Source organism: Propithecus coquereli, unplaced genomic scaffold, assembly GCF_000956105.1.
Source record: "Propithecus coquereli isolate 6110/MARCELLA unplaced genomic scaffold, Pcoq_1.0 Scaffold100, whole genome shotgun sequence".
Taxonomy (NCBI): domain Eukaryota; kingdom Metazoa; phylum Chordata; class Mammalia; order Primates; family Indriidae; genus Propithecus; species Propithecus coquereli.
In genome coordinates this window covers 1,511,029-1,527,431 of record NW_012133859.1, presented here as the reverse complement: position 1 = coordinate 1,527,431, position 16,403 = coordinate 1,511,029, and the positions used below count along the sequence as shown (strand labels likewise).

The window sequence follows — 16,403 nt, the reverse complement described above, 5'->3', positions numbered from 1 at the left end:
CAGCCTTCCAAAGCGCTGGGATTACAGGCCTGAGGCCCCATGCCCAGCCAGATAATGTTAATTTTTATTAAAGGCTGGTGTTTGGCATCGCCATGAGGATATTCAGTATTATGCTATTAATGAAATTTACCTATGAAGTGGAAATCACAAGTGAGGGAATATCCAGTTAAATTACCGGAATCCATGTACTTCATCCTATCTTAGGCTGGCTAACACTTCTTTCTTGAGTGCTCCAAACATAATTTACTCCTGACACCAGCGTCTTGGTCATGTGCTTCCCTTTCCAGTGGAGGCCAAGCTCAGCAAGACACTGAAACCACACCATCACCCCCAGCTACCAGATCACCGGACAGAGAGGCAAGCAGGGCCCTTGGTGGCTGAGCAGTGCGGCTGGGGCTGCAGAGCTCGGGGCCAGAAGCCAGTGCCAGGTGCCTTTGCCCTCGCTTGTTCCTTGCCACTGATCTACTCCTGAGGGACTGAACTTTAAAACATTAAAAGGAGAAAAGAGAAAACTCTGTAAGGAGCTATTTTCCTTCACAGTCATGGGCAACTGCTGCTTCTAGGAAAGCCCCTTCCCTCAGTCTGAAAAGCACCACTTAAAGATTCTTTCTTCGGCAACATGTTGATTTTACTCTCTGATTAGCTCAGAAGTCAAGCATCATCCTCAGACCCAGAGCAGCGAAGTATAATAGTAAAGACACCATGAGGCTTCCTGGAGCTTTGGCCAAGTCACTCGACTTTTCCGAGGCTTGGTTTTATTCCCTGAAAAATGGGAGGCTCTCGCTCCAAATTCTATGATGTTCGTGACATAATTTTTTAAAGTGACATGAGACAGACACAGAATTCAGCACACATCTGTGGGCTTTTGGGGATGAAGGGAAGAGGCGGGAACTTTTCAGGTCCAGCCCTCACAGCTGCCTGACAGGAAGGATGCTCTCTCCATCACATTTCTTTATTTTCCTCCACGGAAGCCAAAAACTCTCCATTTCTTCGTTCGTTGTATTTCAAAATCAGAATTAAGACTGTTCCGAAAATATATATAATTATTCTTAATATGTAAAGAGCTTTTACATGACAAATCAGACTAAGCCTAATGCTCAAGTGGGAGAAAGAAGTTATTTTTAAAAAAACCTCAGCAAGTGTGTGACACAGAACCGAAATGTCCTGCATGCAAGAGATGCTTTTGCTTAACCAACATGGGAGCACATGAAGTGCTAGGAGCACGCGCTCCACGCACGCTCCTGGCTGGAAGGCAGCGTAACAGAAATCGGTGAACGATGAGGTTGGCCAGCAGGCTTTTTACCTTTTACAACATCCATCTATCCATCCACCTATCTTACTGCTAAAACAAACACAACTCACCAGTTCTCCCTACTATTACCCTAGTTTTAATTACATAAATACATGAAATCTCTTAACAAAAACAAAGAAGCATAATGGGGGGTGGTTATTATTCATATAAATAGTATCATCATGGATATTCCCATAAAACCCAAACTAAACCATCACTATCACCACTGGTTAATCCTTTCAGTGATTGTCTAAACTTTTAAAAATTATTTTTCCATTCTTAGTTCAGAAATGAATATAAAATAGTCCAAAGTTGTCCCCCAAAAAATCTTTATATGTCCAGATGTTATCTGGGAAATTGAAGTTATTATGTATAGTTTAAATCTAGTCATTGAACTCTACAAATACTTCTAAATACATACATGTTAATACAAAGATACCATAAATATGCATATATATACATTACACACACACATACATGCATGTGTGTGCGTAACCTTCCTTGTTCAGCTAATCCCCTGGCGCTTCCATCCCAGGGGACCGGGCATGTGGCTGGCACTCAGGCACGGGGGCCCATGCTCACTGGGGTCTGCCTTGGCTCTCCCACGCCTGGACATCCTGGTCCCGACCCCGTGTCTCTCCAAAGGCTTGCTGACCTCAGCCCCCTCATCACTCCCACCTAACCCTCCTCCTATGGGCTCTCTGCTTCCTGTCACACTGGCTCATGGTGCCAGCTCACACACCGGGCATTCTTGTATTATATCCACTTTGGGTGGAAGGGTGTGTGGGAAGGAATCATCCCTTTTCCCTCTTTGTCCTCCCACCGTTTAACCTGTAGCTCCTTGCAAGCTGTGGTTACTAAGCTCTCCAGATTCCAGTCCAGTTTCTTCTTGTTCACTGCTACAGAAGGCAATTATGCGCTGGTTCCACACCTACCAGGAAGATCAGCAGTCGGCCTCTGCCCCGCCCAGCAGTTCCTAACCCAAAGCAAGCGCAGGCCCCATCTGTAGTCCCTAACTCTAACCGAAAACTCTTAAGAAAAAGGTGGTGATCCCATAGCCATTCTTATCAAGACACACCATCAAAACTGTGAGTGTGGGAATGTAAACAGAAGAAAATGTTAAGTAGCTAGGGCTGTATGATGACTCTGGTGAGTGGGATGAGATCTGCCTCCTGACTTAATGTGCAGAGGACAAGGGAGTTCAGGAACTCAAACTTCACTTAAAAGCCAGGCCTAGCACAGGGGGTGCTAACCTAGAACCCCCGAGCCAAGCCTCACACATACATGGCTTTTACAGGCTGCGACCCAAGATGATCTGTGAAATGGCTTCTCTACTGACCGCAGACCTTTAGCTTTGCCTCTTAGGCATATGCTGACTTCCCTCCCCCAGCTGGAATCTGGCATTAAAGATGCTCATTTTGCATTCAAATGACCAACATCTTTACTAGAGAAGCTACCACACTTCTAAAATTCCCATGCCTTGAAATTATCCCTTCCTTCCGCAGACACCCCTAAGTCCCTGTTATCAACCAAAGCTTCCATTCCTTCAGGCAGATCTCTCAGATACAAGACTAGCCCTCCCCGATTCCAGAATAAATGAAGAAACTCTTAACCCCAAAAAACCTTAGTTAACAAAATTGGGGAATTACTTAAATTTCTTCATCTACTCATTCACTCATTCAAATACTGAGCATCTGCTGTTCCAGACACTTGGGAAACACCAGTGAGTAAAACCCACATGGCTGCGCCCTGTGGACCTCACATTTGCGCTCTCCAAGACTGGTCCACGGCTTGCACGTCCACGTGGAACCCAGCCAGACTCCTGGCCTTTAGGCTCGCTCCTGCGATTCACTGTGCCGTCCACCCCTATGCATCGGGTCACAGTGCACAGCTTACTCAGCCCTTCAGGGTTTGAACTCAGGTGAGGAAATGGGGAAAGCATTAACTCTCAACAGGCTGGCTATGAGCGCGAAGAGAGGAAAGACTCGTACACATTAGGGAGCACCCACGAAGCACCAGGATGAGCTCAATGCCGTTCAGATGTCACACGTGGCCTTGGCACTACACACTGACATTCAATGCAGCTGAGTCTGTGTCCCTTCATTGGTGGCCCAACACTTACAGAAACAAGCCCCACGCCTTCATCATTGCCACCATGTTTTCCATGCCTGGCCCCATGTTACCTTCCAGCCCCAGCCACACTTCCTTCCTCCACACCCCTCCCCTTCCAACCACACTGCGAATCTGCTGCTCCTTGGACAGGTCCTGCCCTCTCCTGTCCTGTTATCGCTGCAATCCCTACTGCCCATCCCTCCACCTACTGACCTTCTACTCACCCTTCAAAACGCAGCTCAAGCTCTGCTGTTCCCATGAAGACATTCCTGGCACCCCCAGCATGACAGCTGCTACTTGCACCTCTATCACAGCACTTTTCACTTCTCCTTGTACACTAGACACTTGACGCTTGAGAATAATATAGACAAAGTTCTCAGGAACTCCCAAAGTTGCACAAATCACCAAAATATAGATATGTGCCCTCAAAATGCACATGCAAGACAGGTAGACAATATGGATGAGATAGCTAGTTTCATTTATCCCTTCACTTCTGAAAGTACCTGGACAGGCATGATTCAAATTTACGTCTTAGCAAATTATACCTGACAATAACCAAAGACACAAATGCTACATCTGTGTATGCTGTAGTCTAATTTATTAGCTTGTTAAACCATCTCCTTAAAAAAAAAAAAAAACCAAAAAACTGCTCTTACTAGATTATAAATTCCCTGAGAAAAGGAGCATGGAGTTGTTTGACATTATTAACCTCTGTATCTCTTGGAGGACTGAAAATTCAATTAAGATATTTTGAAGAAAAAGAATGAAGGGTGCACAAGAAGAATCTAGAGTGGACTAGATTTGCTTGATCATTTTTAAGAATATCAGTTAATAGTCTGACATCAACCTGGAGGGAGATCTTCCAAGAGTTAACTCTATGGGGGTGATGTCCACACATGAAGGCTGCAGGGGAAACAGGAGGCTTTTGTAGAAGGTCTCTCTGCCTGAGGGGCTTCTTTGAGAGGAGTCAGCTTGCTTCAGGAAAGTGGATTTTTGGGTCATCCACCTCCCCTGACATGTTAGAGTAAACTAAATCCCAACAATCTAAGAGCCCAGCCAACTGAAAAGGTGAGGTAGAAAAATGAGTCTGCCAGCACCCTGCTTCGGTCTGCTTCCATGACTGCTACTCCATTTGAACAAGTACAGCAAAAATACATTATCTTCTCATAGAAAACTAAAGCATACTCTACACTAAAAAACACGACTTAGCAGTAACACAACTATTCATTCATTAATTCAACCAAACCTTTATTGCGGTCACTCTAACGGTCAACACAAAGCAATGGAAACAGGTACATTACATGATCATCAGGAAATGTGACAAAGAGTTTTCATTTTACTTTTAAGTTAATGAAGGCAAGGCTAATATCTAGCAGCAGCCAGCGTGGGTCTTCCCTCTCCCCGCCAGGTGGGGCTTTGATTTGGACCCCTGATGACACTACGCAATAGCAGCTTCTCCCACCTCTCCTACGCCACGCCCCAGACTACTTTCCCAAACACATTCCATACAGAAATTGTAAAATGGTCTCTGCTTGTTATGAGGGGAAAAAACAACCACTAAACCAAAATTAACCACGTCTTACAAATCAAACTCCCCATGCCATTCTCTCCCTGCACTCTTCCCTCCATTCCTCACGGTCCACTGCTAACAGATCGGCATTTGTTCTTCCAACGGACAAGTGTACACCCTTCCGGGGGGTTGTTTTACTAAAACTGTAATAACTCCATATCTATTGTTCAGTAAGTTGTTGTTCTTTTTTCTCAATATTTACAGATACTTTTTAATCACCCAAAACAACCAAATAAGAAACACTTTTGGTATCTCTAAATCGGCTTATTTTTGTCTTTACAAATTTATCTTCTGCTGATAATGTCTTTCTAAAGTACAACTATTTTTTTCCTTTATCCTCAGCTCACCAAGCCTCCTCTATGCTTAATATGGCAAAAACTTCCGTATGTGTTATTAATCTCTTGAGTTTCAGGAATACATTTTTGGTTTTGACATCCTATTGTTAAAGTATTTGCTTTGATTAATCTTATCAGCTTTGCTCTTTGCTTCATGAGTCAAGCCTACAAAGCAACTTCCTATTTGCATAACAAGTCCAAACCATTCTAGATCATTAATCAACAAAAAAACATTTCCCTTAATGGGCAATATATATTTTCTATGGAATGCTAATAGGACAATATATGCATTATGTGTATCGCAAAACACCTTCTCCTACTGACATCTAACCCGATGTCTTGTTCTTCGGGGGAAAAAAAGCTAGCTTAAAGAACTGGGCTCATAATTATCATAACTATCTTTCTACATGTTTGCTGTTTTCAAATTCAAGTGCGTCAAGTAGCTGGTGCCGAATGAGATGGCCAGACCCCTCAGCCCATTCCCAAAGGCTTCCTTTCCTGTGCCTTCCCCTAACCTAAACAGTCCCGTGGCTAGTGGCTTATTCTTATGCTGCTGGGTACCCCAAAGAGCCATAAAAAATGGGGCAGCATCAGGGGGCCCTGTTGCTTTTTCTCAGGCCAGGAAATAGGTCCCCTCTGGGAAAGTGCACCAGTGCACGGATGTGTAATGACACTTGATCCAAAGGACACAAGGCGAGGGTGGGAATCCTTCCATGATTACATTTAAACTATTAATATTTCATGATCTGTGAAAGTTTTGGGACAATTAAAAAAAGTAATATTCATGCCTTCAATCTTACACAGTCCGTTCTCTCAGTAACTCTGACGCTGGCTCCACCCTTTTCTCTCCTGCACTATACTCTTCCCTGGCAATTATCTTCTTGCACTGAAACAGCACTGTTAAGAAGCATGAATATCAAAATGATCATTCCTCTGTAACCTTCAGAGAACTCAAAAAATAAAATTAGAATCAGAGCAGAGCAGAGCATGTGAAAATTAAAAACTACAGGACCATGAGAAGTATTCTGAACTCACCAGACTCACATTAAGTGAAGAATGACAGTCAGTGACACACATCTCGAGTTCATCGGAACACAGGACGACTCTCCAAGATCTCAGCCATTCAGCAGAAAGCCCCTCACCTTCAGAGGACACTCGGGGAGATGCAACCCTGAGATCCTGCATGTCTCACCAACCCCCGAGGACTCTGAGAGCCCGGGGAGAAGGGAGTGATTCTACAGCAGACATCGCCTGGCTCCAGGCCGACTTCCTGGAGGCCAGGGTGTCCCTGCAAACGCCAGAATTCCTCCTCCCCAGAGGTGATGCTCGTTTCTTCCCTTGTCGTTTCCTCTATTTGGGGGCAAGGATATTTATCACTAAAGCCATATCATAATTTATAAGCTCCCACAACTTTAATCCTTAAAATCCTTATTGCACAGTAAGGAAGTAAATAGATGGGAACAGAACTTACTCTCATTTTTGTATTAACAACTAAAACAAAAGAGATGTCAACTGCTTAGAAATGAATAGTCATAAAAGTCCACATTTCATTAATGAGATTACTAATTATAAAGCACCTACTGTGCACCACGGACTGCACTATCTACCAGTCAGGAAGGGAAGCCTGACGACCTCGTCATTTAAGCAGTCAGAAAGCAGACAAGTCTTAAATTGTAACATCATACCCCACCAGCATTATTCTCACAAATAAATACAGTTGAGAATGATGGGTGTCGAGAAGACAACTCACAGACTCCCCGGGAGAACCCTGTGTTGCCTTCTGGGTGCAGCGCACGGGAACCAGTGGCTGAGGCAGCCTGAGCACGCGTTCTCAAGCCCAGTTTGTACTCCTGGTCAGCAAAGACGCTCCTATCCTATCTTCTACTTGCTCCTTACACACAGATCTTCCCAATATGACAACGCACTCACCCAAACTCAACCCAGCGTGAGCCATTCCCCATGGAGAAGAGTACAGTCTGAAACCCACCTGCTGGACGTCCTGCTGGAACACGCACAGCTGCAGCCTCTGATGGAGCCGGACCTTGCGGTGCTGCCAAATGTTCTCGAGCTGCCGCTGGTGGTGCAGCACCTCGTGGATGACATCCAGGACGTGGTGGACGGCCTTGGAGTAGTTGGCAGAGGCCGTCAGGGAATCGGAGCTGCCTGGAGTCAAGGGCCGTTGGAGCTTGTCAAGGAGTGACTTCCCATCTTGGCTCACCTGCCCACAAAATAAATGAGCAATTATTCAAGATTTAAGGCTTTGCTCCAGCTGTGCTGTAGATGCTGTCTTTGGATGCACTAGTGCACACACACAGGCACACATATACCCAGGCATTCACACACAATCTCACACCAAAGTTTTACTCAAAGGCATATTTTATGTAAAATAAAATAAAACTTAACTAGTAAGTACAACCTCTGTGGAAAGCAATATGGAGATACCTCAAAGAGATATAAGGAGAACTACCATTCAATCCAGCAATCCCATTACTGGGCATCTACTCCAAAGGACAAAAGACATTCTATAAAAAAGACATCTGCATTAGAATGTTTATAGCAGCACAATTCACAATTGCAAAGATGTGGAAACAACCCAAGTGCCCATCAATACCTGAGTGGATTAATAAAATGTGGTATATGTATACCAATGAGTTCTATTCAGCCACAAAAAACAATGGTGATCTAGCACCTCTTATATTATCCTGGATGGAGCTGGAACCCATTCTACCGAGTGAAGTATCCCAAGAATGGAAAAACAAGCACCATGTGTACTCATCATCAAATTGGTATTAACTGATCAATACTTAAGTGCATATATAGTAATAACCTCCATTGGGTGTCGGGCAGGGGGAGGTGGGGATGGGTACATACACATGTAATGGGTGGGGTGCGCACTGTCTGAGGGATGGACACGCTTGGGTGTCTGGCTTGGGTGGGGCAAGGGCAATATACGTAGCCTAAACATTTGTACCCCCATAATATGCTGAAATAAAAATAAATAAATAATCAGCACTTCCACAAAATGTCTAAAATTCAGGTATTGAAAAATAAACATGTTGCGTTCTGGCACAACTACAGTTAGAAGAGGATTAAAGGCAGAGAATAGGACATTCCGCAGGCCTCGCTTGCTACGGGGGGAATGAGGCAGGCTGACCGAGAGCTTCCACACCAATTGCTGGTGGCGAGTTCCTCTTCCCTGCTGCCAAGAACTGGAATGAGATGGCTAGAGCATCAGCAGCTATTGATTACTCTGAGGCACCCTTAAAAACAGCAGTCCACCTGCTAATCAATGCAATATAGAAAGACAGAGGATCTTAGAGATCCTCTCACTAACAGCTACTCCATTAGCCCGGGAATGCCAGTCTTTGGATTTCTTTTACACAGGCAGACGGCCAATCTCCATCTCGAGCCACTGTTTTGAATCTTAAACCATCAATATAAAATGACAAAATGAGTTCCTAGCCTTCACCAAGTTTGCAAAAGGAATCCATGTGACACCATTAATATTCTTCTACTGAGAATGGAATACTCTGAGCAACAATATTCCAATGAATCTTTCTTTCCTTGAGTGTCTTTCCAACGGTTTCACAGATCTCAGTAGCAGATATCACGAGAGAATTTCCCAAGGACACACTGGCTCGTGGTGGTGGAGGGGTGGTAGAAAACGTCTGCTGAGCAGTGCATACCTTAACATTAGACAACTCACTGAGCAAAGCTCCACCTTCCAGGAATTCATAAGCAGGGATTAAAGTATCTCTGTCGGTGCCACCACTGGTCTGCCATTTGCTGGTAGCGATAGTGGCAGTAAAGACCCCAGGCAAGGAAACACCTGTTGTCCTCCCTACAGCCAGACAGCATGGAACTCTAAATGCATGTTCATATATAGTATTTCTCCAATGAACCTTTGCGGAAATAATTCTCTTTTATCTCAGTATAGCTTTTGTAGATTTGGCAATTAAAAAGTATTATTTAAGCACACGAAGGGAAACATAGATATTTTAGTAGCTTTTAGCAAAATGTCATTGTCTTTGTTAAGTACAGTAATATGTGAAAAAAATGCTCCAGTTTTATGAAGACTGCTGTTCTATTGTACAGAAATAATGATTTTAACTGGTACAGAATAACCAGAAGAAAATTAACACAAGGAGAGATTGTAAAGTATACAGCAGACAAAAAATTCATATGTAAGTACTAAAACAAAGTAATATAAGTTTACAGTATGTGATATTCTACATTTCTTCAACTACAGAACCAGGTGAATGAATTTATTTCAGTTTAATGTTTTATTTAAAACTGTTTCTAGCTTCTAGGCACTCAAACTGTGTCCCACAAAGAGACAACAGCTACAAAAAGAAAATAAACTTTCATTATCAAATAGCAGTACTTTTCTCTAATTTGTTAACAGATCAAATCAGTTCATTTTTCAGTCTGTTCTTTGTTTTTCTTGGAATACAGGCTGAGGGACCTGAAGGGCAATCAAAATTACATTTTACAAAGAATAACATTTCATAAATATTTGAACTAATGTGCTCTAATATCTAAATGAGTTAAGAAAAATGCAAGTACTCATTAAAGCAAAAAAAGTAATTGCAGTTTAAAATTTTACCGTTATCAAAGGTAATATTTAAGAGAAAACTGTTCAAAATCTAGAACAATGTCCTGGTTCTCAAATATTTACTTTTAATCAAAACTGCACATAAGATTTATAACTTGGATTTCTGCATGTCATCCTTTAAAAAGTTCCATAAAACTTCACTCAGACTTGCCTATTTGTATTTCTGGTACCGGGATCTCTATATTTCCCATCAAATCAGATTAGAGCTAAGAGTCTCCAGCAGGAATATTTTTCACTTGCACAAAAGACAAATGTTGCTCTAAGGAAAAAAAATAGTACTCAGACTTTATCGCAAAAGCAACAACCACCCAAAGACCTACGATATGTCAATTAGGTCTAAATGTAGTGCTTTGGATCTCAAAGAGCAAGGAAATGGTATTCCCAAGATGTAACAAAAATTGGCAAAATATACAAAATACTTAGCCTGTCACAAAGAAATGGTGGTCCTTCAAAACATACATGAAATGAATCACACCGCCTGCACCGACTCAGGGCCCACACTGCTTTAATTTTTTTGCAGGCTTGGCCTGCCATGGCCTGCAGAGCACAGACCTCCACAGGAAGCCTGGGAATGATTTCTCTCTTTTCTCCAGCTCTTGATGAAATTATTCCCATATTAAGGTTCTAATAAAGCAGAAAGAGTGGAAAAGGGTGAGTGAGTACCCAGCTTAGTTTGTAGCATTAGTTAACACTCCTCACCCAAATAGCTGAGCCCTGTGTCTCTGGGTGAGGAGGTCAAAGCTGGCTTGGCTCCAATGGCTACGTTGAGAAGCTCCCACCAACAATGCAGGCCGATTGCCTTCCGAGAGGTCACGTGTTGGCAGCGACAGTTATTTCCCATGCCCCAGGGAGGCCACTCAGTAAAGGCCTGGCTGGTTCTTTCTCTAGACAAAGTTCTTACAGGATGGATCTCCAAAAGCTGGTTTCTATTTCTTCTGCCGATTCAGTTTCTTATTCAAAATCAGATCAGTGTAACCTTGTTTGACTCTGGCACCTCTATCTGGGATTATCGGAAAGGAAAAACCAAAATAAGATGGAAACAGGATGCTGGAGCAGCCCAGCTGGTGTAAGACAGATGTACACTTGTGTTCTCTAGATTGCACTTGGGCTCTACTTTTGTTGCTCCTGTATTTCAAGCCCTTGCAAGGACGGCCTCGAGCTGAGTTTGGGGTAAGGAGAAGACAACTGTCACGTGGACCGCAGCTCTGACGCAGTGGCAGATGCTCACTAGCGCTCCATGCCACCTACAGCAGCGCCGCAGCCTCGGACGAGGCTTTGAAACAACGCGTTGTAAGTGACTCTACAGCAAGGGAACTGAGCTTCCACACACACCGCGGAGAGACGGTTTTAGCAACTTTTCTACCCAGGTGACTCATTTTGCTGTTTCCCTCTCATGCTAGGAACGGATCAAGCCATCACTCATTCATACAGTGCCTTTAAAAAGGAGCTCGACCAGCTTCACAGCAGCGAATCAGTCGTTCCCGCAAGGCCCTGGTGAGGTGCACTCGTTAAACTGAAACCCTGATGTCGAAACTAAACCCTGACGTCACCCGGGATCAGGGCAGGGCAAGGCCCTGTGGCGCTTCACCTCGCTCCTGTCCCAGGGCTGCGCTTACCAGGCAGTCTCGCTGCACGATGCCAACAACTGGCATTCAGGCTTACAAGGTGACACAACATACTGAGGTGAAAATCGCTTTTACGAATTTAGTTTGTCGAGAAACTAGCAGATGAGCTGCCTTACTTAAAATGTTAGGAATAACTACTCTACATGCTGTTTTGAAAACTACAGCTTATCTCAGATGTTTACATTGCACCATTCTCCTCTGATCACCTACGGCAGACAATGTTAGCCCCAGACCGGCAAGCTGAAGCAAGCTGACATTTTATGGGGCGCAAGTCTGCTCCTGTTGCTAAAACACAAACAGGAGCAACATGGGACAGGTCTAATTAAAACATACTGAAGCAGGTGTTTGCGTCCTGAAAAAAAATGCTGGGAAGGTTTCCCACAGAAAACTTATTATCGACAGAGATTAGAGATTGTGAGCACCATTTAAAGAAAGAAAAAAACTGTAGGAAAAAGAAAGGAAAGGAGGGAAGGAGGGAGGAAGGAAGAAGAGAGGGGAGGAGAGAAGAAAGGGAACAGGGAAAGAGGGGAACAGGGAGGCAAGGGAAAGTGGGGGAAAGGCAAAAGCAAGCCCTGCGTATAAACGTGCCCACCCTAAGGACCCTGACCCAGCTCCACGTCTCACAGGCAGGAGGGACAGACACCTCGTCAGCAGAGGGAGGACTCTTTGCAACAAGGTTACAAGTGTTTCTTAACATGTCCTGTAAAATCATTTGCATCAGAGTTGCCGGATCTCTAGGGATACCCCTTAAAAATGGAGATTCACTATCTCTGGGGGTGGAGTATTGCTGCATTTTTAACCAGCACACTCATATTTTAAAAACACTGACTTAGGGAAAGGGAAAAATAAAATAAAATAAAAGCAGTCTTTCCCTTCCCATCCCCCTCCCACTTCTTCTGACATAGAGAAAATGAGGTAGCGAGGGGTGCAGGTGTCCCGTCCCAGGCTTTTGAAGGAGGTGGGTGGTAGGGGTGGCATCCCCCAGTGAGAGGTCAGCATCCTGTGCCCACTGCTGTGACCTCTGGAGGAGAACACAGACCCACCAGGAAGGCACAGCCTGAGCCAGCCCAGGAGGAGAACTACATGGGCCCGGGAGGTCGAGGGTCATGCTACAGAATGGAAGGCCTGTGCTCTTTACGGATGTCAAAGACATAAAGGCGGAGAAAGACTAAACAATGTTCCATCTTGAGGGAGACTGATGAGACATGTCGACTAAATGTAGTACTGTTGCTGGATGGCGTCCTGGACCAGGAAAGAGAAAGAGACACCCTTGGAACAGGTGAGGAAGTAGCGGTGGGGTCTGCGGCTAGGATGGTTGTGTTGTATCGATGTTGATTTGCTGATTGAAGGGGGGAAGGAGCAGATGTGGTAAAAATGCTAAAAATTGAGAAATCTGGGTCCAGGCAATGTGGGAGTTCTCTGTGCTGTTCTACCACTTTCCTACAGGCCTGAAACCATTGTAAAATCTAAATAATTTAAAAGGCAAAAAAGTTGATTCTGTTTTACTGAAGATCCTTTCAGTTCATCCAGTTCATATTATTGTCTCCCTGAATCTATAGCTCAGTTGCAAACACGTCCTGAGGCTAAAATTGTGGTTTAAGACCTCAGCCTGGGAGGTGGTTTACTTCTCATCAAATTACTTTGAATTATTAGTACCAGTGTTAATCAAATGAAACTACATCACAGGTAAACATAAGCTCCTAGGTCAATACGCCCCATTTTTATAGAATGTAGTGGTAACAGTTAGAGATTCTGTATTTAACTAAAAGTGCCCAGGGCAACGGGCAGGCTGAACCGGCCAGCTCGGCTGGACAACAACACTGGTCAGGTCAAGGTGATTCCGATGTAAGTCATGCACAAACAGAGACTGTAACCCAGCTCCTGCCAATCACCTTGCGAACGAAGGCTATTCAATTCTATCTTGGCCGGGCAAGGGCATGCAGACGGCTGGCTGCGAGCCCACCACTGCAATTGAAGTGCACTCCCGAGTGAAGGATTCATGCTGATGAGTGAAGACTTCATTACATGAGTGAGTGACAGGGCCATTCACTTTCTACATTACAGGTCAAAATTATACAATGTATAGAGGTAGCACACTAGAGGAAAGAACCTGATGATTTTTAGAACTCACATAATCCTCATGAATCAATGTCATAAAAAATTACAAACTTGTTCAACTTTCAGTTTTACTATAAAAAGGGTATCGCTTATTTAAACAGTTTCTAATAAACTAGATGACCAAATTAGTTATAAGAAAACACTGGATGCAAAATTAAGAAACATAACACGGAGTTGACTATTTTTTAATTCTATGAGCAACATGAAATGATGCTTTAAAAATGGGAGTGGGGTGTTGTTATGCAAAAAGGTGACTAGAGGAACCACAATTAAATATCAGCTTTCATGGGAAGAAGGACTGCCCACATTCTGAAGCAAATATACAGTCACGCATCACTTTAACGTCAGGAACGTGTTCTGAGAAATGTGCCATTAGGTGATTTTCTCAGTGTGTGAACATCATAGAACATACTCACACAAACCTAGATGGTAGAAGAAACTACTACACACCTAGGCTATATAGTCTAGCCTTATTGCTCCTAGGCTATAAACCTCATAACATGTTACTGTACCGAATACTGTAGGCAACCGTAACACACCGGTAAGCATTTGTGTATCTAAACATAGGAACAGGTATAGTAAAAACATGGTATTATAATCTTACAGGACCACTGTTGTATATGTCTGTCACTGACCAAAACGTATGACTACAGTAGCAAATCACGTGTCCATTTAATTCACTCATGGGTCAAGAGACCCATGCCCAAAGACGTGAGAGTGACAGCTGGGCAATGAAGCACAGCAGGAACTGTCAGAATGACATGCAAATGGCCAATGTCTTCCCAAAAACTTTGACAAGTCTAGATGTGATCAAGATTTAGATTTGAATAGAGCAAGCATTTATTAAATGTCTACTCTGTGCCCAGTACTCTGCTAGGTGCTTTGAAACATTTTCTTCTGGAAGCCGCACAACAATCTTTCTCATTTACACAGAATATTATAGGCATAGATGCTTCCTGTAAAGGGGGGGGGACCATGTAGAAAAAAGCAAGTGCACAGAATCCCTCTCCAGCCCCATTGTGCCTCCAGGACTGTAATCATTATCATAAAGGCAGGCTGGTTCCAAGGGCCAGATAAACAACACACAGGCAAGGGAGGCACTCAACAACCTAGACAACCTATCTGTAGCTGTTGTCATCACTGGTTCCAAAGGCCCAGTGAGCAAGGCACAGGCAAAGTGGCACTCGTCAACCTGTCTAAAGTGTGGTCCTCACGCAGCTACCACTGTAGTAGGGCTCAGAGGCAGCAGAGAGGTGACAGAGGACATGGAGCCAGCCTGCCTGGGCTCACATCCCACTCCACTAGCTGCTGACCTGTGAGATTTCTGTGCCTTGATTTCTTCATTTGTAACCGGGGATAGTAACAGTACTTGCCTCAGAGTTGTTGAGCATTAAATAAATCATCACATAATGTTACAATAAAGCCTGGCACAGAATAAAGTAGCAGAAAATTAAACAGGAACGCATTCAGTAAATAATGTAATATGCCCTAAATTAACAAAGAAAACCTTACACTTAGATGTTTAAAATAGACAGCAAGTAGCTTTACATACCCACAAAAAAGGTAAACCTTGCAATCTAGACCATCTATTCTAAGAAGTTCCACTCTGGAAGATTGAGTTGGACTAGACTGAATAGCACAAAAAATACGTATTTCTTAAATACATGCAGACAAGAAGGTCAGACTTTCACTTATTTTAGCAGACGAAAATACAAGCACCCTAAAGGAAATCCACAGATGTCTCGGGGCCATGGAAAGCCGCCAGCTGCGCACCACCCTGCGTCACTTACTGTCCACACACGCTGGGGTTCAAATAGCAAGCAACTAAACCGCAGTTTAACTTGAAATCAATACGCTTTTTATGGCTAGCCAGAACTTCAATTTTTCCAGCTTTTGGTGCTATGATGTGAAAGCAACGCTGCCTCGCAATTTTAAGTAAAACTGGCCACTTACCTCAGAATAAGCCAGAGTGATATGTTCGTATATTCCCTGGTGGTGATGGATGGCATCTTCTAGATCCTGCAGCTCTGAGGGAAGGTCTACCTCACCGCAGGCTTTACACCACGAATCCACATTGCTCATATACTTGGAAGGTTAAAAAAAAGATTGTTTCTATCAATGACAATTTATTTTGAGAAGCGGATATTTTTTAACATGGTTTTGAAAACTAGGGTAGTTGAGGGAGCTTCTAAGAATGTAGCAGGGCCTAATCTCCACCTCAAATGGTTTTAATGTGAGCTCTCAAACCTGATTCCTGGACTCCACCCCCCCAGAGAGTGGGTTCTGGCAGGACTGGGGTGGGGCCCAGGAACCTGCATTTTAAACGAATGCCTCCGCTGACCGCTGCCCAGGTTCGGGCATGCCCCTGCAGCAGTAAGATCCTGCAGGGTCTGCCTGTGGCATCCTCGTGAATCTTTATTTGCACTCTCCCTGCCCAGCAATCCTCAGCCTCAAGAGCAGATGCAGCTTCCCTGTGGAGCTGTTTTCCAGCCTTACTTCTTTCCTCTGATGCTAAAATGCTAATGAAAAAGTCTAGGGTATCTAAAATCATTTGCCTAACACTAGGAAGGGCAGCCAGCCCATTCTGCTACCCTTTCAAAAGGAAATTAACACTGGAATTGAAAGGAGACCAAGTAAAGGGAGCCTAAACTTCTCCACTGTGAATCTCAGGAAACGCTTAGGGAGGCAGTGGAATCATACAGGTCTTTCCCAATTTTCCAGTGAACAAGAAAAGTCT

At 43.8% G+C, this 16,403-nt stretch overlaps 1 protein-coding gene across 1 annotated transcript in view; it reads right to left on the bottom strand.

Annotated features, from left to right (window-relative positions):
- TRIO (trio Rho guanine nucleotide exchange factor) overlaps positions 1-16,403 on the bottom strand; it is a 188,563-nt gene that overhangs the window by 150,075 nt on the left and 22,085 nt on the right. Inside the window, exons 6-7 of the mRNA XM_012642750.1 lie at positions 15,620-15,751; positions 7,296-7,526 (exon numbers count right to left, since the gene is read on the bottom strand). Of these exons, the coding sequence (XP_012498204.1) occupies positions 7,296-7,526; positions 15,620-15,751 (363 nt within the window). The remainder of the gene's footprint in view (positions 1-7,295; positions 7,527-15,619; positions 15,752-16,403) is intronic.